This window comes from Brassica rapa, chromosome A02 (genome assembly GCF_000309985.2).
Source record: "Brassica rapa cultivar Chiifu-401-42 chromosome A02, CAAS_Brap_v3.01, whole genome shotgun sequence".
Classification (NCBI taxonomy): Eukaryota; Viridiplantae; Streptophyta; class Magnoliopsida; order Brassicales; family Brassicaceae; genus Brassica; species Brassica rapa.
In genome coordinates, this window is record NC_024796.2 from 5,556,888 (window position 1) to 5,584,151 (window position 27,264).

General features: G+C 32.9%; 5 protein-coding genes and 1 pseudogene across 7 annotated transcripts; 3 read left to right on the plus strand and 3 right to left on the minus strand.

Annotated features, from left to right (window-relative positions):
• Positions 1–23: 23 nt before the first annotated feature.
• LOC103851624 (dehydrodolichyl diphosphate synthase 2) lies at positions 24–16,906 on the minus strand. Of its 2 annotated transcripts, XM_033282959.1 has the most exons (4): positions 16,900–16,906; positions 1,253–1,657; positions 1,090–1,157; positions 24–549 (listed from the first exon to the last, which is right to left on the minus strand). In XM_033282959.1, exons 2-4 carry the CDS (start codon positions 1,655–1,657, stop codon positions 102–104), a joined length of 921 nt encoding a protein of 306 aa, XP_033138850.1. In that variant the 5' UTR covers positions 16,900–16,906; the 3' UTR covers positions 24–101. The 2 variants fall into 2 exon arrangements, with proteins under 2 accessions (XP_033138850.1, XP_009126739.1); XM_009128491.3 differs by lacking the exon at positions 16,900–16,906 and having other exon boundaries at positions 1,253–1,828.
• LOC103851625 (protein DAMAGED DNA-BINDING 2) lies at positions 2,462–5,542 on the plus strand. The gene is made up of 11 exons (XM_009128492.3): positions 2,462–2,788; positions 3,002–3,092; positions 3,189–3,316; positions 3,393–3,515; positions 3,599–3,687; positions 3,764–3,884; positions 3,966–4,057; positions 4,293–4,422; positions 4,500–4,748; positions 4,816–5,012; positions 5,081–5,542. Exons 1-11 carry the CDS (start codon positions 2,588–2,590, stop codon positions 5,301–5,303), a joined length of 1,644 nt encoding a protein of 547 aa, XP_009126740.1. The 5' UTR covers positions 2,462–2,587; the 3' UTR covers positions 5,304–5,542.
• Positions 5,418–7,293, minus strand: LOC117129536. Its single transcript, XM_033282968.1, has 2 exons — positions 6,318–7,293; positions 5,418–5,873 (listed from the first exon to the last, which is right to left on the minus strand). Exons 1-2 carry the CDS (start codon positions 6,635–6,637, stop codon positions 5,741–5,743), a joined length of 453 nt encoding a protein of 150 aa, XP_033138859.1. The 5' UTR covers positions 6,638–7,293; the 3' UTR covers positions 5,418–5,740.
• A 1,438-nt stretch (positions 16,907–18,344) lies between the features above and the next one.
• LOC103851626 (SMR domain-containing protein At5g58720) lies at positions 18,345–21,628 on the plus strand. Of its 2 annotated transcripts, none has more exons than XM_009128493.3 (11): positions 18,345–19,181; positions 19,297–19,322; positions 19,438–19,524; positions 19,607–19,680; positions 19,955–20,223; positions 20,478–20,554; positions 20,638–20,694; positions 20,781–20,848; positions 20,945–21,051; positions 21,134–21,204; positions 21,342–21,619. In XM_009128493.3, the coding sequence occupies exons 1-11, from the start codon at positions 18,569–18,571 to the stop codon at positions 21,465–21,467; spliced, it is 1,575 nt and encodes a 524-aa protein (XP_009126741.1). In that variant the 5' UTR covers positions 18,345–18,568; the 3' UTR covers positions 21,468–21,619. The 2 variants fall into 2 exon arrangements, with proteins under 2 accessions (XP_009126741.1, XP_009126742.1); XM_009128494.3 differs by having other exon boundaries at positions 18,569–19,181; positions 19,610–19,680; positions 21,342–21,628.
• Positions 21,629–21,731: 103 nt separating this feature from the next.
• On the minus strand, positions 21,732–22,808 carry LOC108870934 (annotated as a pseudogene).
• Positions 22,433–27,198, plus strand: LOC103851627 (phosphoinositide phospholipase C 4). Its single transcript, XM_009128495.3, has 9 exons — positions 22,433–24,347; positions 24,840–25,033; positions 25,114–25,249; positions 25,328–25,567; positions 25,654–25,892; positions 25,990–26,107; positions 26,342–26,494; positions 26,576–26,662; positions 26,743–27,198. Exons 1-9 carry the CDS (start codon positions 24,024–24,026, stop codon positions 27,034–27,036), a joined length of 1,785 nt encoding a protein of 594 aa, XP_009126743.1. The 5' UTR covers positions 22,433–24,023; the 3' UTR covers positions 27,037–27,198.
• The last annotated feature ends 66 nt before the right edge of the window (positions 27,199–27,264 follow it).

Sequence of the window (27,264 nt, forward strand, 5' to 3'; positions counted from 1 at the left end):
AATATCTCAAAATAGCCTAGCTCTTAAGGTGTAATATGTCCATTTATTAATACATCATATACAGTTTTTGTTACACTAATTTGTTCGTTACAAATATAAACTCAAGATTTTCGACCACCAAAGCGTCGCTGTCTCTGCTGAAACGACATCAAGGCTTCGATAAAACCGCTTCTCCCAAAATCAGGCCAGAGTTCTTGAGCAAAGAAGAGCTCAGTATAAGCCAATTGCCACAACAAGAAGTTACTCACTCTTAGCTCACCACTCGTTCTTATCAGCAAATCTGGATAAGGAAACTCAGTACAGTTAGTCTCCAGTTCTTGCTCGATGAGTTTTTCGTCTATCTCCTCAACTTCTATCTCGCCATCTTTCACCCTCTGCGCAATGCCTCTACAGGCTTGTAGAACATCGTATTTCCCGCTGTAACCAACGGCCACGATTAGCTGAAGCCTCGTGTTGTTCTTTGTAACTTCCTCAACTTCGTTTATCACCTTAAGAAGAGATTTTGGAAGTTTTGATGAATCTCCAATTATCGATATCCGAACATTGTTCCTGCACTCGAGAATATTTGCTTTGAGAAAATATCACCAAAAACAAAAATCTTGATGGATTCAGGTTACAATACTAATTATAAATTATTAGTAATAATGAAAATTCATTAAGCGAAAAAAATCAGTTTTTTGTGAGTATAAATCTATACTATTAAAAGAGAAATTATCTATTATATTTTTTTAGTTTATTTTTACAAAAATAGATTTCAATGAAAAAATAATCAAAATAAATTATAGTAAAGAGTTTAAATATATTTATACCATAGAGTTTAGAGTTAATGGATGGAGTTTTGAAGATAGGGTTTCGAATTATTAAAAGTAAAAAATAAATATTAAAATTTTCAAAATAAAAATAGACTATTTTGATCATTTTCCTTACAAAAATTTAAAAAAAAAACTATTTAAGAGAATTGTCCATTCTAAAATTATAATTTATTAGTTAAAAAATTCTAACACTAGTGTTTGTTTCAATCAAGTTTTGCTATCTGATTCTTTTAGCTTCTTCGTGTTAAGTTTACTAATTTACTCAACAGATACTTACTTGGCTAAGGTCTCAAGCTCTGATTTGAGCGTTCTCTCGAACAAATTCAACAAGAAATCAATCTCTATCTGCAGAGATATTAGAAACCATATTGAGTTGTGATTTAAGATTGGTGTACAAAGCAAATAAAAGAAACTTAGGGAAGATTCAAACTAGGTCTTACCTTTGGTCTAATCCAGTTATCGGTAGAGAAGGCGAAGACTGTGAGGACTTGAATTCCCCATTTGCCGCAAAGCTCAACGATCTCTCTCAAAGCTTCAACGCCGGCTCTGTGACCGTCCCAAGGTTGAAGACCTTTGTTCTTCGCCCATCTCCCGTTTCCATCCATTATAACCGCCACGTGCTTCGGCATGAGCTCCGGATGGAGTCCCTCCGGCAGAGCTTCTTCCTCCGCCGCTGTAAACGGCGCCATCTCCTGTTTGGCAGATTTGACTCCGAGTGATCTGGTTCCTCTAGGATGCGAGAAGGAACGGAGACAGTCTCTACCTAGCCTCCATCGCCGCTCTAGAGCTCCGGCGTGAAACAGTCGGAAATGGAAGGATGTAGGAGGAACGCGAAGGGATAACATCTTATGATTCTTATTGACAAGGCTTGTTGTGGTGGTCTAAGGAGACGGCATTGAAGTATAAAAGCGGGGGAGATATGGAACCTGCATCCATAGATGGTTCTGGTAAGGGAATGAAAACGACGTCGTGTTTTGTCTGTGTTTCGAAATTGAGCGCCACGAACAATATTTATCTACTTAAAGAGATTGGACGTTCCATATATTTTTTTCCCTTTGGTTCCTTTTTCTATGTGGTTTATATGAGTTCCTAATTCCTATTCGTCCCCACGTCTACTACTTTTCCAATTTTGGTTACAATATTTTTATTTTTATTCTTTTGTGCACAATTACTTATAAATTTTTAAAATGCAAATAACTCTTACCAGAAGTCCAAAATGACAAAAAATCATGTCAGCAAGTAAACTTGATGATACAAACCTGATTCAAATATAAGATCTGAAAAATATAGTGAAACTGAAGATTTAAAGTATGAGTTATATAATTTTAAATTTAAAAATGCTAATTTTATCACTTTAAATTGTCATTTTCCTCAAATATATGTAGTGCAAATTTTGAAATCAAGTTTGATTTATGAGATGAATGAAAATTGGGTCTAGAACCCATTAATTATCAGGATAAAAGGGCCCATCGCTAATAAAATCGCGTCAGACTCGTGAGTTTTTTTTTTGCTTCCGGCCTGCAATTCGCCACGTATTAACTTCTCCCGCCACCTTAACCGATAAGAATATAACCGAAATGACGGGGTATAAGCGTAAATTAATAGGGGTGACGATGTGTTTCCTTCAGCGTAAAATAAATTAACTGTTCGCCGACTCGACCGGTTTTTAATTTGCGCCGGCTACATCATCATAGAACCCAAAAAGAGACAAAACAGTTCGATTCATATTCTCTTCCTTTTGCCGGGTGCTGAATTTTTGTTTTTAAGAACCGAGAATGGGTTTAACGAGGAACAGAAGAAAAAAGGAACCAGAAATCGTCATTGCCAGGGATACAGAGTCAAGTTCGTCTGAAGAGGAAGATGATTACCCTTTGTCGGAGTCTGAGAAAGAAGATGAAGAGGTCAAAATTGAATTGGACAAGAGTAAAGCAAAAGGGAAAGCACCCATTACCGTTAAGCTCAAGAAAGTTTGCAAAGTAACGCTCTTTCGAGAAACCCCTACATTTTTTTTTAACTAGCCACTTACATGTTTTTTAGTTTGTTGAGTTCTTATGGTTGCATTTCTAGATTCGGTTAGGCTTTACGGAAGTAAAGATAATGACTTTGGACTTTGATTATTCATTTGGATGCAAAACAGAGAGGACTTTGGTGTTTGGTCTTGTTTGTTTACTTTTGTTGTTCTTGTATAGGTCTGTAAACAGCCTGGTCATGAAGCTGGGTTTAAAGGAGCAACGTATATCGATTGTCCTATGAAACCTTGCTTCTTATGCAAAATGCCTGGTAACAAAAAAAAAATCTTACTTGCTCAAGCTTATATGTTAGTGACTGGACATATTGTTAATTGACTATTTTTTTGTTCTGATACTGAACCTTCAGGCCACACCACAATGTCATGTCCACATAGAGTGGTTACTGACCAAGGGATACTCCCAACTTCTCATAGGAATACAAAGAACCCTATAGACTTTGTGTTTATGCGTCAACTCCAGCCGAGGATTCCACCGGTAAAGACTCCTTGTTATGATACCTGATGAGATCTATTGACTGGACTAATTCGAATTTTCTTTTATGTTGGTACAGATTAAACCACCGTATGTGATCCCGGATCAAGTGCATTGTGCAGTTATTCGATACCATAGCAGACGTGTTACATGTCTGGAGTTCCATCCAACAAGAAACAACATTCTTCTCTCTGGAGACAAGGTTTTTAAAAATCGAACAACATACCTATATTATGAGCTTTCTGCATCGGTTTTCTCATTTTTTTTGGTTTCTGGTGGTCATAGAAAGGGCAAATTGGAGTCTGGGATTTTGCTAAAGTGTATGAGAAGAGCGTGTACGGAGACATACACTCTGTACAAGTTAATAATATGCGGTAAAGTCCATATCTGTGGCCCTGAATCTCTTGTGATTTACTTTTGCATTCAGGTGTCTATGTTCCCTTACTTCAGGTTTAGTCCCACAAATGATGACATGGTTTATTCTGCATCCTCTGATGGAAAAGTTGGTTATACTGACCTGGAAACTGGAACTTCATCAACTTTGCTGAATCTCAACCCCAATGGATGGCAGGTCAAACACCATCGCCTCTCTTCTTTGATTTTTTTCCTCTCTTGCACCATTCTGCTGATATGAAGCATCATCGGTTTATAGGGCCCAACTACTTGGAACATGCTGTACGGTTTGGATATAAACTCGGATAAAGGTTTGGTGCTAGCTGCTGATAACTTCGGCTTGCTTCACATGTAAGTGCTTTCACACACTTTAAGAATAAAATTACAATAACCGAAAATAACCATCCTTTAATACATAATTTACAAATAAAAAATTATTATATGATAGTAATTGTTTTAACTAAAAAAATATCTAAAATTACATTGAAAACCCAAAACTATTATCTTTGTGAAACAAATAAAAATCTCAGAACTAGTATTTGTTTGTATGCTAGCTGCTTAGTCTCGTGATTTTTTTTCAAAAAAGGATCGACCATCGGTCCAATAACGTAACGGGGGAGCCCATTTTGATACACAAGAAAGGCAGCAAAGTTGTTGGCCTTGACTGCAACCCGGTTCACCCTGAGCTTCTTCTTAGCTGTGGAAACGATCATTTTGTAAGTCTATCATCTATCTGAGTTCTGTCTGAACTTTGTTCATTAATAATAGATTTGTTTGGTTATGTTTTTTTCAGGCAAGAATCTGGGACATGCGTAAACTACAACCTGGAGAATCCCTTAATGATCTTGCGCACAAACGAGTAGTCAACTCTGCTTATTTCTCTCCATCATCAGGCACAAAGATTCTCACAACCTCTCAGGACAACCGTATTCGAGTGTGGGACTCTATCTTTGGGGACTTGGATTCGCCAAGCCGAGAGATTGTTCATAGCCATGATTTCAATAGGCATTTGACACCGTTCAAAGCTGAATGGGATCCTAAGGTTTTAATACTTTTTTTTTTTTTATCAGTTACCTTTTATAGCACTTTGTCATTTTATTCCTCTGCAGGATGCCTCGGAGTCACTTATTGTGGTTGGTCGTTACATAAGTGAAAACTACAACGGAGCTGCTCTCCACCCAATAGACTTCATTGATTCAAGCAATGGACAGTTGGTTGCAGAGGTCATGGATCCGAACATAACGACTATTACTCCAGTCAACAAGTTGCATCCGCGCGACGATGTTTTAGCCTCTGGAAGCTCAAGGTTGCTCTTGTTAACAGTTAGTGGAAACTGTTTTGATTGAGTGGTAGTTTTAAAATCTAGTTTTGCAGGTCGCTGTTCATTTGGCGGCCACAGGAGAAGGCAGAGATGGTTGAGGAGAAGGAGAAGGAGAAGAAGATTGTTATATGTTATGGTGACAGCAATAAGAAAGGAAAAAAGCAAAAGCGTGGCAGCGATGATGAAGACGAGGATGACGATATGTTTAGCTCTAAAGGCAAAAACATTAAGGCTAAAGCCAAAACAACCAAATCTACTCGCAAGACAAAGGCTTAAGATGAAGAAACAAGGTGTTCTATATGTATTAACTCACTTTTGTTTTGTAGGTTTTCTTGGTAACTTACTATGTTTTAGTAGTATGCCTTGTTTTGCCTTTGGCCGGCGATTTTGCTTTGTTTTTTTTTTCTTAAGGGCATGATCGGCTTCTGTGTGCGGTCTTCTTTTGAACTGCTGCTTGGTGTATCTATAGAATGAGAACAGATCGAATCTTGAATCTTCTCTTGTATTTTTGCTCAGCCATGTTGTCTTTTTCTTGTTGGGAGTGTAAACAGTCAAAACTAACCTGTATTTTTGCTCAGACACGTAGTGCACTCGTCGCTGTCCAGTGGATACTCGCTGGACCACGTGACTCACGATGTCCTGTAATGGTGACAGTTTCTGTTTGGTCTCAGATGCGTTAAGCAGATCGCAGGAGATGAAACTGTACATCTTCGTCATGGAGTTGGTTTCGGAGTTTCGTGCAACGGCGTAGGTTCTCTCCACCTGGTTTTCAACATTGTTAGTGTGACGCCCAATATTAACGCCACGTTCTCGTCATCGTTTTTCTCCGTGATTTTTCTCTTCAAGCTGCCATTTTCAGACACCATTGTGTTTATTAGAGGGTGTTGGAGTTTGAATAAGATCAACCTTTGATGAATGCTATATAATTTATATCCCACTAGAGATTTACTAGAGCTTAAAAGAGAAGAAGTTGTGGGATCGATTGACGATTCAACGTAGAGTTTCAAGACTCGATGCCTACCTCTACTTGTGTGTGTGTGTGTTTTCTTTTGTAACACCAAACTTATATTAAAAGCTAAAAGAGCATGAGAGTTTACAACTGAATCAGAAGATCCCGGAAACATGTTCGACGGTAGAAAAAAACTAGAAAACAGTACAAAACAACTAAAGATAGAACCATTGAGGGGCAAGTCATGCTCAGCAAAATGAAGAAACTCAAAAAAAAACTTCACTTTTGATCCCATGGCGGTTTGTTGGAAAGAATGATAGTCGAAAACGACGTTGATATACCTATAAGAAGAAGTTGGAATGTTGAATGGCAAGAACTTTAGGTGAGAAGCTTTAGAATCGTAGGCAACATTGAAAGTTTGAAGTCCTATCTGATTTGATATGGCGATAGGTCTACGTGCAACAACTCCGGTTTGAAGGTCGCATAGTTGACTCTGTGAAAAACTGTCGATGCTTGAGACGGCGTAATGTGACGGAGGCAGCGGTGATGTAGTTAGTAGATCTGGCGAGTCTACACTCTTGCACAATCGTTCCAGTGACGAGGAGATCGGGAAGGCCACAAATCCGGCTTTGTGAAGAACCGTCGATGCTTGAGACAGCATAGTATGATAGAGACGCAGCGGTGAAAAAGACGTAAACAAATCTGGCGAAACAACACTCTTGCACAATAGATCCGGCGGTCACTAGGAGCCAGAGATTTAACGGAAGTAACTTAGCTCCATAGAAACCTTAATGAGACACAACTATAATTTAGCATTTTATAAAGCACAATATGTTGAATATAAAAAAAATTGCAAATCAACAGTGTTGTTAATAGTTTCATGTTACATTGTTTTTATTGGGAATTTCAGTTTTATCCCAAGTTGATACCACTATTTAAATTTACCCTTAAAATATAACTATTTACATAAATACTTTAAATTTGTGATTAAAAAGATTAAGTTAACATTAATTTTTCTAAATCATATTTAGTGTTTAAAAATAATTTATGAAACAATTATAGATCTGGTCACATCCCCTAGACTATATTTACGAATTGAGTTTGCCACATGTCATTTATACAATAAATTTCACAAAACAAATATGACATAGCTACTGAAATTGATGACATGTCGTATAGCTTAATATGAGATGAACAATTGCATTTAATGTTATTTTATATTTTTAATAAACCTTTTAAAATATGGTAATAACTCATATATTACATTTAATGTCAATTTATATTTTAGAATTTTTTTTTTAGAATATGGGAATAACTCATAAATCATCATTAAATAAATATATTTAAATGTGGCATTATAAATTTTGAAATATAATTTAATTACATATTTTTAAATTATACAATTTTATTACTAAAATTTTTAAAAATGTATACAATTTCTTTAGAAAATTTTTAAAAAATTAATCATAAAATCATTATTTTCTTATATATCTACAAATTTTATAAATATTGTTTAATTTTATTTTTTTGGTAATTATGCAACTTTTACAAATTTATGTAATATATTTAATTAATATAAATAGATAGAAAAATCTATCTAAGATTATAATTTCAAATATATACATGCATATTCTTAAATATAATTTTTATGTTTAATTAAATCAAATTTATATTAAAATATTGATACGAAAAAGAAAATTTACAAATATTAATAAAATTTTATTTTAAAATATAATTTATATTTATCTGTTAAAAATATTTTAAATTTTTTTACTGCACATGGTGCAGGAAGACACCTAGTATATCACTAAATTGTTTTCGAAACTACCAGGATCAGCGAAGTATTGCTCGGAATAGATTGAGAAGGAGTTTGTTTATCTTGTAGGTCAACATTTCATTTGATAACATTTGTACGTGTTGAGATCGATAATGCACGAACATTTGGTCTTGTATGAAATTTAAATTACAAAACAAAACTTTATTATCTTCTTTGTGTTCTTTTAGCCATAATTTTTTTTGAATTTAAATTGCATAAGAAGGAAATTTCACCAGTTGAAGTTGGAAGAGAAGCTTTACATGCGGTATTAAATACTGAAATTGCCGATGATAAAAATATATGATTTCAAAATTTTCTTGCTCGATTTAGGAAAATAAAAAAATAAAGACTCATACTAAATACATTAGTTGATCACTTGTGGAATGAATATTATAATTCAACGTTATCAAGGAGATCCAATAGAGATTTGAGTTTGCGACATTGCTCTTGCACCGAGAGGTCTCCAATGGTGATCGTCTCATTATTAAGCCAAAATATGGTATATTATATATTTTTATGATTTATTGTATTTTTAATAATAAATGTTTGATTTAAATACAATATATTTATGGAAGTAGAAACATAAAATAATTAGGGTTAATGGTAAATTTTTATAAGTTGAAGGTATTACTTACAATTTTTAACCAAATAAAAAAGAAATCATTTGGAATATTTGTTTAGAATAAAAATAGAATAATACATAGGAGTAAAACATAACTCTATTTTGAAGTTACTTTATTTTGGAGTAAGAAATAGAATAATACATTAGAGATTCTCTAATATAAGTTAAAACCTTTGATCACGTATATACGTCAATCTTGTTGATGATTTATTTCATATGACAGAAAAATAATCTTAGAATTATATGTAAATAGATTTTAAGAAGATAAAACTCATTGTTTAGCAACGATCCAATGATGTTCGAGCCCCTTTGCTTTACCATTTTTCTCTAAGTAAATTCCATCAACTCTAGCAATCCATGAACGTTTTTCACCACTTCGCGCTTGACTAGCTCCTCTGTATGCACGCCATATAGTTTGAGAACTTTTCACTTTATCCCCATGTCGTAAGGTGCAACGCCATACAATTCTTCTCCCTATTCCTAACTCACTAACTGCAATATTATATTTCTCGTTGAATTTTAGCTCGCGGAGACCCTCAACATGCTTTCTGTTGGATGAGCAATTAACTTTGAGAATACTACCTGGAGTGAGTTGATTTTGAACTTCTAAAGTGTTCTTATTACACCAAACACATCCTTCATTCAAACCAGAACACATAGCAATAACTAGCATAAATATGAGGTAGTTCATCTTCTTTTATCTAAAATATCTGTTAAAGAGATATGATTTTATAGACATTAGAGTGGAATATATTTACATTTTTTTGGTAAAAATGTTTTACTATTTTTAAAAAGTTTAAAAAGTAATGGCCAAAATTAAACATATATATTAACCAAGAAAAGTTGTGGTCAAAAACTCATTTGAGCTCGAGAAATAAGGTGAATCAAATAAGATTAGACTAAATAAATTAAACATGCAAATTTTTGCTGACCACAAAAAAGCTAAAAAGAACTAAAAACAATACACATTGTATTTATTCAAATTAGATTTATGTTTTCAGTCTTTAATAGTTGAAATAAAATTTTGAATTCACACTGTCCACCACCATAATATTTATAGCATTTTGAATTATTTACTTTTAAAATATGTGAAAATATATTATTTATATTAACAAATTCTAAACTAATAGTATCAATAAATAAAAATTAACCATTTCAGAAAATTTGCATGAAATAGTTTTTAACATTGAATTTTATTAGATATTAAAACATTATTCATCGTCTTAAAAAGTATTGTTTAAACGCTTATATTCAAAATTACATATAATTATTTTTGAATTAAAAGTTGAAACAATATTTAATCAAAAATATATATTAAACATCATTTAAAATAGTAGAGAATGGGTAGAATTTACTATACTCAATCAAAACTATATATACATTTTCAAAGAAAGTTTCCATCTCTGCCAGATAAAAGGTTGTAGACAGTCTTATTAACTGCTTTCATAATCTAATCTATAAAATTAAGGGGTTTTAGTAATAAAACCTTTCAACTAATATTTCACGAAAGAAACCTCAACTTTAACTTTGTTAACGTCTGTTACACTGTGTCACCGTATTTTAAATGGAGGGTGACATACATTATTGGAATTAAATTTGAGGGTTTCTTTCGTCGATTTTTTAGTTGAGGGGTTATTTTGTGATTCATCTTTAGTTGATAGATTTAATTACTAAATGCAATTAAATTTTTTAAAAATTTTATTATCACTTATGCATTATTTAAATCTCTTACAATCCATTTATAATCCTTTAAAATAATTTATAAACTCTTATACATTACTTTATGAATTTTATAACCCACTTATAAAGCTTTATAAATATTTAAATACTTTTATAAATGATTAATAAGGTTTAATGATGATTTTATAGGATTAAAGATATGGTTGTTAACAAAAACATAGATTGGATGGATAAAGCAAGAAAAGAAAATCAAAGATATAGTTTTATTGAATAATATGGTAAGAGTATAATAAGAATAAGAATAATCATTATTTTCCCCGAAATAGGAAGAGAGTATGACTCGAACTTCGGAAATCATGTGAAGAGAAGAAGAAGGCTGATGCCACACTTTAAGCAAGAAGGTTGAATTTTTAAACTAATTAATTATCTTCAGCACTACTTATAACTTAGTATGTTAGAATCGGGTTTATTATGGGCTTCCAACTCAAAACCAATTGGCAGTTAGTGGATTGGCCCTAACCCTTTATATATTACTTAATGTCCCATTGATTTTCCAATGTGGGATACATATCCCTTAATACCCCTCCTCGAGATGATGGCTCTTATCGGCCAGAAATCTCGGAACTTTAAGACAGTTATACTCGGTCGAGCGAGTCAATTACGACCTATATACCCGGTCGGGTTAATATTAATTAGGGGTTTAACTTATTAGGATCTGGGCTCTGATACCATGTTAGAATCGGGTTTATTATGGGCTTCCAACTCAAAACCAATTGGCAGTTAGTGGATTGGCCCTAACCCTTTATATATTACTTAATGTCCCATTGATTTTCCAATGTGGGATACATATCCCTTAATATAGTATAACTTAGAAATCTTAAATTATTTGATATTTGGTAATATTAATATAAAAGAACTTTGTGTGTTTCCTCCTTTATAATTAACCAATTTATTGCTTTACTTCATATTTTTGTAATATCACGACTAACCATGTATTATTTCATCCTAACAAAAAGCAGAAATTATAAGAATTTATAAAATAGTTGTTAAGCCTTATTAATCATTTGTAAAAGTATTAAAATATTTATAAAAGCTTTATAAATCGGTTATAAAATTGATAAATTATTGTATAAGAATTTATAGTTTAGTTTAAAGGCTTATAAATCCATTGTAAGAGTTTAAAATAATACATAAGTGATACTAAAAATTTTAAAATATTTAATCGCGTTTATTAATAAAACTTTTCAACTAAAGATGGATCGTAAAATAACTCCTCAACTAAAAATTTGATGAAAGAAACCCTCAACTCTAATTGTGTTAACGCTTGTCACCCTTTGTCACGGTATTTTAGACGGAGGGTGACATACAAAACACTCGCCATATTACTTGGAGCTATTGTTATTTTCATTTGATATTTGAATCACTTGGTTGATTGGACACATTATCAACACATATACTTCTTGTTGGGAATTTTGTTATAAAGGGCAACTAATCTGATATATTGTATATTTTCCATAAAACTAACTTTTGATATTTATGGAAATTTACTACTTTTACATTGTTTATCATCTTCATGTCCATAAGAAAATTCCAAATATATTAAAAAGAATAAAAATATGATACTAATATAGGCAAACACTTTTGACAAATATTTATGTCATGAAATTATTATTGAAATCCTAAAGTTCAACCGTTTGTATTTTGGCGTAAAAACAAAATTTTGCATTTTTAGCGGAAAACCATAATTTTCATTAGGAGGGAAAATGGAATTTTGCATTTTGGCGGAAAACATAATTTTGCATTTTTGGCAGAAAAATGAATTTGTGTTTTTTGCAGAAAATTAGGATTGTGTTTTTGTGCGAAAATGGGATTTCTCATTTTGGCGAAAAACGAGATTTTGTTTTTTTTTTTGCGGGAAAATATAGTATTGAATTGTTGGCGGAAAATTGCATTTTTGTAGAAAATGAAATTTTACTTTTTTTGCGGGAAAACATATTTTTTTAGCGATAAAGCAAGATTTTCGGTTTTGGCGGAAAAGTAAAATTTTGCATTTTTTTCCGGAAAATAAGATTTTGCGTTTATGGTAGAAAATGAATAGTTATATTTTAAGTTATTGAAAATATTTGTTTATCTGAAGAAAACATTACAAGTGCCTTAAACCCTATATGGCAAACCCTATTTAAGCTCGGATATAAGGCTATCCGGCTGTTTTTTACCGTAATCTATTTAGTCAAATAGGATAGGGTGGATTTTGAAATTTTGGAAGGGGTTTGGGTACCCTGCGGATAATTACCCATTGTTGCATCCCTAGCTCCAATCTTTCAACAAGTACGATCTTAATAATCAATTTGTTCATTCTCTAAAAGTCTTATACCTTTTCTTTGTATTAAAAATTGTGTAGACTTTTCTAAAAATCTTCTCTAGTAAATATGTTGGTTTTATAATTGCCAAAGCTTTTTAAAATTTTGGCTTTTCCAAAAAACGATTTCTGGATAAGTCTTCTACCATAAAGACTTTTTGAGATGTTTTCTTACAGTTACACTAAGTCTCCAAAGTCTTGCAAGTAATCTGTGTATATGTTAATTTTGCAATTGATAATAGTAATAAAATATTTAATATTAAAATTAAACAAATAGAAGAGTTCTTGAGATGTTTTCATTAATTTTATTCCGAGATTCTAGTCAAACTTTTTGTTTTGAAAACGGACTTCTTTTGAAGTCTTCTCTTATAAAGTCAAATATGGTCAATTGCAAAACTAACATATACAGGCTTCTTGCGACATTATAACAGTAAGAAGAATTTTTTAAAAACTTTCTTTTGGAAGACTTTTCTAGAAGTCTTCTATGAAAAGTCAATTTTTAACAAAAAATTGGTTAATTACAAAGATATATAACATGATTATCTCCTAGAGAATTCTTCTCTCGAAAAAGCGAAAAAAAAATCCAAATACAAAAGTAACACCAATAATATTTCTTAAGAAGTCTGTTAATTGAGAAGATTTATTGAGATGTCTCCTCACTAGTTATTAGGTTAAACATTAGATCTTCAGTTGCTTCGTACTCTTATCTTTGTCCACATAAATAATTTTTTTTACATCAATCTATATTTATTAATAAAATAATTAATATAATTATTTTTTATGAATCACCTAGTTCAAAATATTAAAACATAGAAACACCAAAATCATTACTTGATTGTTATTCACAAATAAAAATGATAGTTTGTATTAGTTTATGTGACCAATGATTATACGGAACCAAAATCAATCAAAAGTATGCAATAAAAAATTTTCTTTTACCTTTTCGAAGTTTCATCAGTTTATCTACCGCAGTAACAATTTACAACTTTTTGTTTGCAGGAACCGACGACGTTTTGATCATCAACTTCTCCATAATCTTCTCATGTATCACAAAACTTGCAGCTAACGCAAATTCATCCTCATCCATTCCACTAAAGTTATACATCCACACATTTTTCACACGGAAATCAACATTGAAGAAGCAATATTTCCACTTGTTTATATTCCATCAATAGAAGATTCTTTATAAACATTTTTTAACAACTATTATTATCATTCATAAAAATACTAACAATAACCAGAAATAAATTGAAAAACATAATTAATCTGAAAGAACAAAAATACATAGAAAGTAAAAACCGATGGTACTTCTCTTGAAAAGGCCTTGCTATCAAGCTTCAAATCTTGTCAGCTTGTTTCTTCATCTTCACTTTTGATCCTATACAATTTCCATGTCCGACTATCATTCATAAGATGAAAATCCAAACTTTATATTGTAACATAATCATTATAAATACCAAATCTTTTTGTTGTATAAGATTGGCCAACTTCAAATTTAGATCTAAAATATATTTCCATAAAGAACCCCATGTATTGGTTCTTTTGAAAAGAATAAAAACTGATACAATTAATTATATGATGACACATATAAAATATATAACACTAATCATGAAAAACAAAATATCAATTTTTATTTTATTTTATTTTGTCAACACAAAATATCAATTTATAAAAAGGTAAAAATTTATATATGCACAGACGTGCTGATCAATCTCTAGTTCTGGTTTATAAACGATGAGTGAAAGACCACAGGTTTAACTCTTTCTAAAATTAAAAACAAAGAATAAAATATCAGAATTTTTTTTTTAAAAGGGAATAGCATAGCATGGTAAATATCAAAGAAAGGAAAAGGCATGTGCTAACATTGTGTTTGCCTTGTAATGTAAGTATAGAGTAATTGGTTGCAAGATTTGTTCATATGGACTTGGCAAAGCACCCTTCTATTGTAAGTTGCAACATGATGGTCGGTAACCTGATGCTCAATGTCATACTGGTCAATGAAACTTGAAAGTAGTATACTGTTTAATAAGATACTAGATTAAGATCCACGCATTGCGCGGAATGAACATTAGATATATATATATATATATATTATTTTATGTATTATATGTTTTTACAGATTATAAAATAACAAATATATATATTGAATAATTAAAAGTCTTTACAGATTATAAAATAACAAATATATATATTGAATAATTAAAAGTCAGTAACTATTACATATATAATTAAATTGGTGCAAACATATAAATTAATTTTATTAATCCAAACAATATTGTTCTATTTGATAGGATATATAATTACATTTAAATGATATTAACATACATAATATATTTTTAATATTAATGTATATTAAATGATGCTTTCTACTCATATGATTTTTGGATCATTTGTATATTTTATAGAAAAAAACTTAACATTAATAATAACAAAATTTTATTGTAGGATTAATATTTTTAGTAATTTATAATTTTTTTAAAATTAAGTTGTCAATGATTGTTCAATTTTTTTATCAAAAAAATTTCAAAGTAAATTCTGAAATTAAATATTTATGTATCTTATATGGTATATAGTTTAATTTAAAATGAGATATATATATATATATATTTTTAATATTAATAATTAATTAAATTATACTTTTTATATGATTTTGTAATCATTTTTATGACAAAAAAGTAATCATTTTTATTTTGTCAGAATAAAAATTTTAAACCATGGATCACAAAATTTTAATGTGAGACTTTTAACAGTTTTAGTAATTTAGAGTTATTTTTAAAAATTAAAAATATAATATATACGGAAAAATCTAAATTTTATTATATGGTTAATGTGGTTGTTTAATTTATTTTAATAATTTAAAATTAAACAAATATGATAGAAGATACACTATTTTTTTATCAAAATTTTATTGTTCAAAATTAGTAATTGTCATATATACTTTAGTCGCATTAGGCAATTCTATAATTTTTATTTAAGAAAATAATAAAGAACAATAATAATGTATTTATGGTTACTTTAATAAAAAAAACTTATTATATAATTAGATGAACCAAATTATTTCTCTAATGATTCTAAGAATTATCATAGTAATGTCACGTGGCTACAAAAATAAGTAATATTTCTCAATTAATATATAGGTAATATGTTATGAGAAGTGTTTTTGTTTGTTTGTTGAACTGTTGGTGTAGTTCTTGAGATATATACATTTATTAATTGCTGCAAAATAAGTACATAAGTAGTATTTCATGTTTGATAAAATTATAGAAGTAAATTTTTAAAGATGTCTACATTTATTAGCTAACAACATAGTTGATAGTTCCATAATTATAACATATTATATTTGAAATTCATTCATGACCATTAACTAACACATACTGGGAAACAATAAAATCGTGTAAAATCTTAATAAGTAATACAAAAATTCACTTTTAATAGATTTTTTTTAATAGTGAAAAAAATAGAATATGGAGTCTAATAAAAAAATCTACTTTTTGAATAGTGAGGAAACCATGTAAACATTATTTTTCCTGGTGTAGGCACGTTTCCAACCTTTTCTACCTGTTAAACTTCAGATATGAGCAAAAGGAAGTTCTTGTGACGATTATTAGTGAAAAAATCATGAAAATATGAAACTTTGTGTTTACAAAAATGAAAGTTATGAGGGTTTTTTAGATGAAAGAGGAGAGGAAATGAAGATTTGTTGGTGTAAGATGGAAATTAGAATGCTTCTTAAGCCCCAAAATAGTTGTTCATGTTGGTTAGATAAATTGATAATGACATTGTTATAAATAAGAAAAAATGTGTTAAGGCATTTTTTTTTAATTTTTTGTCAGTTTTCAAACAAAAGACATTAAATTATAATGGCATTTTTGTAAATAATAAAAATATCTATGAGAAGATTATGGCAAAGTATTGTTGATAAAACAAACATCAAACAACTTAGTTTTGCATCTATACTATTAAAAGGGAAAAAGTACTAAGAAAATCTACTTACAAAAGGTTGTTGGACCTACTTATTAACTATTTATTATATTTTGATTCTATCTTTATTTCCTCTAACTATATAAATACTTTACATAATTTAAATGAACTCATTTATTACTCTCCATAATATATTATATAATTACTCAAAATCCTCATAAATATAGGACATATGACTCTAACATGTTTGACATGTTTAACATGTATAACATCTTTACGTGAATTGGAAGTTAAAAGTCTTAACGTCAACTATTCAACTATGAAACATTGATTTAATTAATTACTTGCAATCAATTATTAAGATTTGATTTTATATTCTTATACATGAATTAAATGATTACTCTTATTATAAAAAAATCAAATGGGCCTAAACGGGTTAGAAAATTTAAATGAAATTAGTAAAAAAGACATGTTTAAATATGCCATGTTTCTTTATTTTACAAATTCTAACAATGCATATGATACGTTTTTATTGAATTTTCACAAATGTAAAATATCCCGCGCTTTAAATATCAGATAATTTGGGTTGCTTGGATAAAAATATAGGATAATATTCTCTGTTCGGTTTCTACTCTTCAGTTCCAGAGAAATATGATATGTTTGGTTATTTATGAAATTCAGTTTAATTTTTTTTTAGTTTGGTAAAGTTCGGTTCACCTGGGTAAATGTGTCCAGGCCTATACATTATTTTATATAAAAATCTATTCAAAGGAATTTATATAATTTTGAAAATAATCTTGCGCTTTCCAAGCGCGGGTCAGAAGCTAGTTTAACTTTAATTCATGAGTCATTTTTGCAAAATTATCTTTAAATAAAACGAAAGAAAGTTGAATTAAATCTCTTATATATTAATTGAGAAACATTACAACATTGTTTTGTAGTCACGTGTCACAGTGAGGATAAAACTAAGAATTTTTACAGAAATATGTTGGTTCATCTTAATTTATATTATATTTTTTATTAAACTAACTATTAAATTGATAAATAGTGTACAAAAGAATATTCTCGCACTTTCCTTAAATAAAAGCTACAAAATTACCTAATATGATTAACATATATATGACAATTAATGATTATGAATAATAAATATTTGATAACATTTTTTGTATCTTAGCTCTTTTTTATTTAGTTTTATATTAAAAAATATCAAACAATCACATTAACCATATAATAATAAAAATTAAAAAAAAATTATATGTTATATTTTGAATTTTTATACCGACTATAAATTACTACAAAAATTAAATATTCCACACTAAAATTGTAATCAATGGTTTAACTTTCTGGTAATAACAAGATACAAATGATCATAAGTCATATGAATATGAAGTCTCATTCATACGATTAAACTATATAGCATAGAAAAATATTTAAATATGATAATTTCCAAATTTGTATTGAAAAAGTATTGAAGCGTTATTATTTTAATTTTGAAATTTGCAATCAAAAAAATCGTAGATTAGAAATTTATTGATTAAAATATACTATATACCTATGTCTATGTCATTGAAATTTAGTTATATACCATATAAAATAAACAAAATGATTTTTTTGATTTATTTCTCCAAAAAATATCGTAAATAAACAAGATGTATTATTTTGATATATTTCCTTACTCTAATTAAATGAATACAAATAAATAATAATATATAAAGGAATGATTTTTATATAACATTCATCTGTGCAATTGCGTGGGTGTTAAGCTAGTTGAAGTATAAAACATAAACTTTTGTGTTTTTGTACTTTTCCGTTTTTGATTGGTCAAAACTTTTTTTAATAAAGCAGCAGAAAAAAAATCAAACTTTCGGAAAAGTCAATTGGTTCACGACTAAACCGGGAAAAGAAAACCGGTTAGCATGTACACAATCATTAAGTAAACCGGTCAACGTGTCAGCTACTCGTGCGTGAAAGCAAAGCGTGGTCACACAAAAGCGCGTGGTAGTAGATATGGCGATTCCAATTCCCAATCAAATCGGGAAGACGAAGAAGTTCCTCTGATTTTGGCATACGAATCGTGATTCTCGGCTCCTTTCATCTTTCCCCCTCTCTCCGACGCTTCTCGTCGGAAGCTAGGGATTCACTTTATTCTCCAGATCGATTTCGCGGACGGCGTTGATTCGATTTGCGTGCGATAATGAAGCACAAGAGCCAGCAGCAGAAGAGGAAGAAGAAGAGGTCTTCCGCCGCACCTTCCGGCGGTGGAGCGGCGGCGTCGGACGTGGAGGAAGAGAGGAAGAGAGAATCAGAAAAAGTCGAAAAGCAAAGTATCGAATCGTTGATGGAAGCCTTCTGCTCCGTTTCGGTGGAGGAAGCGACGGCTGCTTATAGAGAAGCGGGCGGAGATCTGAACCGAGCGGCGGACGTTTTGTCGAGTCTGGTGGATGAGGATCCGTCCACGATCTCGGTCGCGAGCGGGTCCTCGGGTCAGGAGACCGGGTCGACGTCTGAGTACGGGGCTGGGTCAAGCTCGAGCTGTGGGGAGGATTTGACGAGAGAGAGGTGGTTTAAGGGAGGGAAGCAGAATAGAGTTGTTGCTGCTACGGGGATGGTGTCTTCTGTGATTGCAAAGGATTACTTGAAGCCTAACCCTGTGAAGAAGAAAGAGTTTCCTTTGGCTGAAAGGTCGTCTTATGAGGTTTGTGGGAATGGGAAGAAAGCTGGGGATAGAGAGAAAGCTGAACAGTTTCTGAGTTCAATGCTTGGTGATGATTGTGAGCTTAGCATGGCTGTTGTTAGAGATGTCCTCTGTGAGTATTTATATCTTTATCTTTGTCCAACAGTGCTATGATATGGAAATAGCTGAGAAATTGTTATGAAGAGAGACGAAATTGACATGAAAGTCTCTGTTTTTTTTTATTGCAGGTCAATGTGGCTACGATGTTGACATGGTAAGTCTCCTTTCAGGTCTTTAAACTTACATGGGGCAGTATTGGACATGCTCCTGATATATGCTGATATTGACCCGAGGGTTTAGTTTAAAGCTTAATATTCTTTTCTTCTTAGGCCTTGAATGTCTTGCTTGACATGTCTTCTTCATCAACTGATGATTCTCTAAGTGGTAGATGTTCCGGCATAGGACTCAGCGATAGTGTAAGTGATTGTGATTTATTCAGATCTGTTTATTATATATGTCTACACGATAGAATAAAGTGCAATCTTCTGATATATTTAGCAGCCGGCCGAGTCATCATTTGATATTGATACTTCCGAAAGTGAACCAAGTTTCTGGGGAGGCTATAGTCCAAGGTTATTGCTTCTCACTAGTTTTGGAGTTTATTCACACATTGTTACAGCATAACTAGTTCCTCGCAATTTTTCTTTTGTCATCCTATATTTTGTCTTTTCATCTTCTACAAAAGCACAAGAGAGGAACTATTTCACGGTGGAGGGTTCAGTTCATGAAACATACCATGTTTAAAATTACTTCTGAGACAGCTAAAATATTCAATATAATTGCTTTTGTTTAACATTTTTGGAAGAAGTGGTAACTTAGAATATGGCTTGTTTTTGCTCATGGTAGGGATTATTCGAAAGCTCTCATGAGTTCTGCAGATCCTTTTGCAACTAGCCAAGGAAGTTCTGCAGATCCTTTTGCAACTAGCTACGGAAGTTCTGATTCTGAGCCTTGTGATCCTCAAAAGGTGCTAGAGTCTCTGTTCAACATTCCCCGGAGTCCTAAACACGAACCAAAGGCGATGAATTGGAGAAATGTTGCAAAGAAAATGCAATCACTTGGTTGCATTGATGGTTCTTCTTCTAGTGGAGAAGGGTATCAGCCTACTACGTTAGGTATCTTACTATGGTTTCTTGATTTTTGTATCCTGCTTATTTGGCTGCAAATCACAGGCTGATTTTGCTATGAGTTTGCAGGCTCCGAGCTTCTGATGTATGTTGTTTTACCCGATGAAACACTTAGCTATTTTGCTATGGTGTCATTGGGAAAAACATCTGAGGTCTTGACTTGTTTGTGTCGCTTGCAACTCTAGAATTAATCTTTCTTACTAGCAAATTGTTGTACCAATGAACTCCTACATGTATTGCAGTGAAGGATGATGGATATCATGAACTTAGAAAAGGTGCAAATGACCAGTGGAATGTGACGAAGTCCTACTATCAAAAAGTTAGTTTTACTTGTTTCCATATCTCTAGCAATGGTGGACTCCTTAACAAAACACCATCTAATGAATTTGTAACTTGTCGAAGGCTGCAGAAGCATATTCGAAAGGAGGGAGGGCCCATGCGGCTTACCTTTCTGAGAAGGTGCACCTCATGGTTTATTATGTTTCGTACTAGTAGGGAAACGTTTTTTGGAAGTGAGATATAAACTTGTGTCCTTATTCTTATAGGGGAGAACAGCATCTAAACTAGCTCAACGGGCAGATGAGAGGGCAAGCAAAGATATATTCGTTGCCAGGTTAGCTGTTTGAAGGCATTATAGGAGTAATGCTGATACGCTTTCACCTTTCATCTTGTTGTGGACTAAGCCATCGTTGCATCTATATAAATGCAGAAACAAGGGCATAGAGAATGTGATAACCATTGATCTGCATGGTCAGCACGTTAAACAAGCAATGAAGCTATTGAAGATGCATCTCTTACTCGGATCATATGTCCCTTGTAAGTGTACTGGGTAAAATAAACTACAAGTTATAAAACCTGAGATGTTCCTTTCCCTTCTAACAATTGTGAAATGAACCAGCCATCCAGACACTACGAGTGATCACAGGATGTGGGTCTCATGGGTTTGGGAAGTCAAAAGTGAAACAATCGGTAAGTTTATTCAACACCCTGTCACATTTGAACTAAATGGTATGCAAACTCTAAAATGATATCAGACCCGATTGATTGTGTGCACAAAACCAAGGATCTAGTATTGCAGTTACAGTATAGTGATTATTGATGATCAGGTGACAAACCTGCTAGAAAGGGAAGGAGTTAGGTATTGTGAAGAGAACAAAGGGACATTGCTGATCAAGCTTGAGGGATGTAGTAGAGAGTTCAGTTTCTTAGACACAGAAAGTGACTCTGAGTAAGTTAAAACTAAAATTAAACTCAATGTTTTAGCTTTAGATCACAAAACTATGTCTCTCTGTCTATATCCCATGCTAGCTCTGTGTGTTAAGTAAATGTTGACCAAAACCTCGCTTGATCCTTCTATTTTCAAGTTATTCAAGATTTATGACACTTTGGCTGACAGAGACAGTATGTATGAAGGACACAACTTCTGACATTTGTGCATCTGACTGACAAAGATCTCTAGGTTTAATGTTGATTGAGTTATAAGCAAACAGGAGAAATAAAAACCAGATTGGTAGAATCATTAATAAGTGGCTAATATAGGCATTTAAACACAAAAGTCATCAAGCACTAAAGGTCGCATGATCGATGGAGGATAAGCTGGAGAATGCTCCACGAGTTGAGTTACAGAGAAAGCTCACTACTTTACTCTTAGGAGTTCCACTCTGATTCCCATCGGCTTCCATTTTTGTACACCACATCCATTCCCGGACACTACATGCCGTCCAACCTGTATAAAGTCCCAAGCTCTCTATTCAAAAGGAGGAAACATACTTGTGTTTGTTAATGTTGTGAGGAAACATACTAGCCGCTGATTCTGTACTCACCAGCTTGTTGTTAATGTTGTGATGAAAAACTGTGAACCGTTGGTGTCTTGGCCGGCGTTTGCCGTTGACAGAAACCCTGTGTAAAAGGAAAACAAATTGATCAGGTTATTCAAAACCTCACTTAGGCAAAGAGTACAGAATACAGAGGAGGAAGGCCTCACCTGGACCAGTATGCTTGCGTTTAATGTTCTCATCAGCAAAGGTCTCACCATAAATAGATTCTCCTCCCATTCCATATTGCCATGGGTGAAATCACATCCCTGAGCATTAAGCTTGGGATGATCCTATGGAAGGAGCTCCCCTTGTAATGTAGAGCCTTACCTTTCTTTCCTATACCTTTCGCCCTTGAAAATAAATGAGAATACGGTTTATCTAAGATCTAGAAATCAATACAAACACTATCAGGCGTTTCATACTGTTTACATCATTCCAATTCCCAAGCATCTAGTCTAAAGAACTGAACAGAAATATATTTACTGCAATCGATCAATTAGCATGAGAAGAAAAAGGCTCAGATAGACAGAGGCAGACACAAAGTGTACCTGAATAGAGCATAGGGTCCCAGAAGAAGAAGATTCCATATAAGCAGCGGCACTGAGCTAGCCATCTTGCACCATGCAAAGTGTTTCACTCCAGGGTACCGCATCTCTAATTCCACCTGCGCATAACAAAAACACGTCAGTATCCACTCATATTTTGCCACCTGGCTTGTAGGTGTACAAGTGCACCGTACTTGATCCTTGATAGCATAGTTTGGGCCTCAGGACTAACTACAAAAATTATGGGCGTTCTAATTAGTAATTACTGCACTTACTAATCGATTACTCACCTGGCTTGTCAGCCGCCGACTTCTCGCTATAAATTTTTGTACGTGGTACTTTGATATCATAATGTTTGTTTTTACTTTTTATCCGTTGTCCAAAACAAAAAATGTTTGTTTTTATTTTTGCGCTGTTAAATATTTAAAACTATGATTCTTCTTTTCTGTGTATATATATTTTCTGTGCCACGAAATTTTTTGAGTTGGCATGGAAGGCCCGGTCGAATAATAACGCTTGTTCTTTACACATACAGTCTTTTCTTTATCTTTAGTCAAACCTCAAAAACAAACACGTAAGCATGTCACATTACTCCTGTCCAGCTAAGATTATTCTGGTTTCCAAGTGGTATTAATAAACGTAAAATGTCAATCTCATTTAGCTAAGCACGTTTCTATTCACATTAAATATTTGATACTGTATATAATATACTTGAATATTGTCAACTTTATCTGGCACAATCTTCCCGTATATTTTCTGTAGTAAGATCATAATACAAGATCTTTTATAAAAATTCCAACAGATAAAAGTCTGATAGCATATGTTATTTTACATGCCTATTATTAACAAATCGAGATAAAACCTTATACTTTTTTCTTTGGTGCCTAAAAGTAGAGTGGATATGAAAACAAAACAGAAGAAAACAAAAACACTTTAGATCTGTCTCTCCCCCACCACCAGTAAGTATAGCCACTACCTTATTTTTTGTTGTTGCCTTGTTGTTTCAACATATCTGAAATCTGTTTTTTCACACTTGACAGAATCTGAAACCAAACAAAAGTAATCTTCTTTAATTTCTTCTTCTTTATGTGTTTATCGGGGAATTAACACCTGGCGATGATTTACACTTTTACTCCTCTAAATTACTCATTTTTTTTTTACTTTAGGATAGAAAAATAATTAACGAGGATTATAAAATTATTACAAACAAAACTAGATTCACTACATAATTTTTGTTTTCTTGTGTTCAGATGCGAGCGTGTTGAGGTTTGACGAAGAAATATTCCGAAATATTTTCAATAAATTAAAAAAAAAACATTAAATGCAGGAATGATCTGCCTATTTAAGTAGAACCAGTAAAGGCATAACCTTTCCACCTTCTCCGATCTAAAAAACAACGATCTTCATTACAAACAGAATCCAAGACATGGGTAGTTACAGAATGTGTCTGGTCTTCACGAGGAAGTTCAGAGTCACCGAGCCAGATCCTGTCGATGACGTCAGACACGTCTTCCAGAAATACGCGGAAGGGGAGGCTCACATGACGCCGGAGCAGCTCCAGAAACTCATGGCGGATGAAACAGGAACAGGAGGAGGAGGAGGATCGAGTCTCGAGGAAGCGGAGAGGATCGTTGACGAGGTGCTTCGACGTAAGCACCACATTGCAAAGTTCACCAGACGTAACCTCACCATCGAGGATTTCAACTATCTCCTCTTCTCCACTGAACTCAATCCTCCCATCGGCGACAAGGTTAGAAGCTTTGTTTCTCAAGTCAACTCTGTTTTTTTATTCCTGAGAAAATGGAGAGAAAGTCTTGATTTTTCGATTGAATTTGCGTTTGTTTCTTTTACCAGATTGTCAAAGAAAGCTTATTACAAGATTCAGGAACATCTGTTTGGTTTTGATTCTCATTTCTAAATTTAGAAACTTTCTATTCTAGGAGCTGTTTACTTCTGAAGATCTGTTATTCTCAATGTTTCAAATAGCTAGGCGGCTCTAGTTAGGTGTTTTATATATCGATTTTCAAGGGACTAAATCGTTCTGTTTAGAGCATCTCCATCCGCACTCCATAATTTATTCTAAAAATGGAGTAGAAAATTGACTAGGGATGGAGATGGTCTTAGGTGCGATTTACCGACTAGGCTCGGATGCAAGGATATTTAGAATTATTCTTTAGTGATATTTGATATTGTGGTTTAAGTATAATCAACTATTAGGTGTTTTTTTTTTACTTTCTTTCAGGTCCATCAGAACATGGATGCTCCTCTGTCTCATTACTTTATATTCACTGGCCACAACTCCTACTTAACTGGAAACCAGCTCAGTAGCAACTGCAGTGACCTTCCCATTGCAGATGCATTGAGACGAGGTGTGAGGGTGGTTGAGTTGGATCTATGGCCACGTGGTAACGATGATGTCTGTGTTAATCATGGAAGGTATAACTTTCACTTTAGTCAATAATATGGATGTGTTTTCTTCCTTGGACCTTTTGATCATGTTGAGATCAAAAATGTAGGACCTTGACCAAACCAGTGAAACTAGGGAAATGTTTGGAATCTATTAAAGCTAATGCATTTGCTACTTCAAAGTATCCTGTCATTATTACTCTTGAAGATCATCTCACTCCTAAACTTCAATCTAAAGTAGCCAAGGTATGGTTTCATTCTTCTCTTCCTCATATGATTTAATCTCTATGTATGTGAACACTGCAACTGTTTGCTGCTGTGCAGATGATAACTCAAACATTTGGAGATATGCTGTATTACCATGACTCTGAAAGCTGCAAAGAGTTTCCTTCTCCAGAAGAGTTGAAGGGAAAGATTCTCATATCAACAAAACCTCCAAAGGAGTACTTAGAAGCTAACGATGCCAAGGAGAAAGATAATGGAGAGAAAGGCAAAGATTCAGATGAGGATGTATGGGGCAAGGAGCCTGAAGAACTTATTTCTACGCGGTCTGAACTCGAGAAGGTTTGTAACTTTCTCACTACCAGTCTACCACCAAACACCATACTCTTAGCATTCAAATGCTTAGGTTCGACTCTGATTTGTTTCAGGTCGCAACTAATATAAGTTACATCAGTCAAGATGATGAGGATAGAGGTTCTCGTGATTTTGATGCGTCATGCCCATTACAAGCACCAGAATACAAACGCCTTATTGCCATCCATGCCGGGAAGCCAAAGGGCGGTTTAAGGATGGCTTTGAAGGTTGATCCAAACAAAATCAGGAGGCTTAGCTTGAGTGAGCAATTACTTGAGAAAGCTGTTGCATCATATGGTGCTGATGTAATAAGGTATATAAATATATACTTGTATTAACTAGTGTTTGTTTGTTTGTTTGTAGCATATGAAGTTAATAATGTAATAATAGAAATGTCACAATATGAGCAGATTCACACAGAAGAATTTTCTGAGGATATACCCAAAAGGCACAAGGTTTAACTCTTCAAACTATAAACCACAGGTTGGTTGGATGAGTGGAGCTCAAATGATTGCTTTCAACATGCAGGTTTGTCTCAAAATCTTCATTTTCTTGTATCTGTCATATTCAAGGCCGGTCGTAAGCATAAGCTGGTGAAGCATTGGCCTATAGCCCCCAAAAATTTTACATATAAACGGACCTTTAAATTTGTTTTTGTTTTTTTTTTTTTTTTTAAATGACTCTTACTAAATTGTTTGTAGCACCAAAATCGTATGTGTTTCTTTTGACCATTGTGAAGCTAAATAATATTTGTGAATGCAGGGGTATGGAAGAGCATTGTGGCTGATGCAAGGAATGTTTCGAGCGAATGGAGGTTGCGGTTATGTCAAGAAACCAGATTTTCTAATGAATGTAGGTCCTAATGGACAAGTTTTTGATCCCAACGAGAACTCCTCTCCAAAGAAAACTTTAAAGGTTGGTTTAACTTGTAACCGTTGGTTTCTTCTCCTATGCCCTCCTCCATACTATCATATGCTTAACATCTAACAATGGCAGGTGAAAGTTCTTATGGGAGATGGATGGCACCTTGACTTTAAAAAAACTCACTTTGATCTCTACTCTCCACCAGACTTCTACGTTAGAGTATGTCTACTTCAATCTTGGTTTCTCCTCTTTTATCTTAATTCTTGAATTCGAATTTGAATCTTTTGATGAATATACAGGTGGGTATTTCTGGAGCGCCTGCTGATGAGACGATGGAGAAAACAGAAGTAAAGTATGATACGTGGACACCCATATGGAACCAGGAGTTCACATTCAAGTTAACTGTTCCTGAACTTGCTCTGCTCCGTGTTGAAGTGCATGAGTATGATGCAAATGAAAAAGACGATTTTGGAGGTCAGACTTGTTTACCAGTGTCTGAGTTAAGACAAGGCATACGAGCTGTTCCACTCTTCAACCGAAAGGGAGTGAAATACAGCTGCACACGGCTTCTTATGCGCTTCGACTTTGTCTGAAGACGACCATTTTTGGTTCTTGTATCCTTCTAGATTCATGTATCTTCTCTTGTTTAGTTGATATGTTCTGAGAAATATATAGATCTTTTCATTCTTTTAAATATCTTACCAGTTTCTTGGGATATGAAGTTTTAAACCAATAAGAACCAAAGACTAAGAACTTCTTGTGAAGTTATAATCACATTAATAAGCATCTCTCATCTTAGATCTGGTGAAACATTGTCTCTA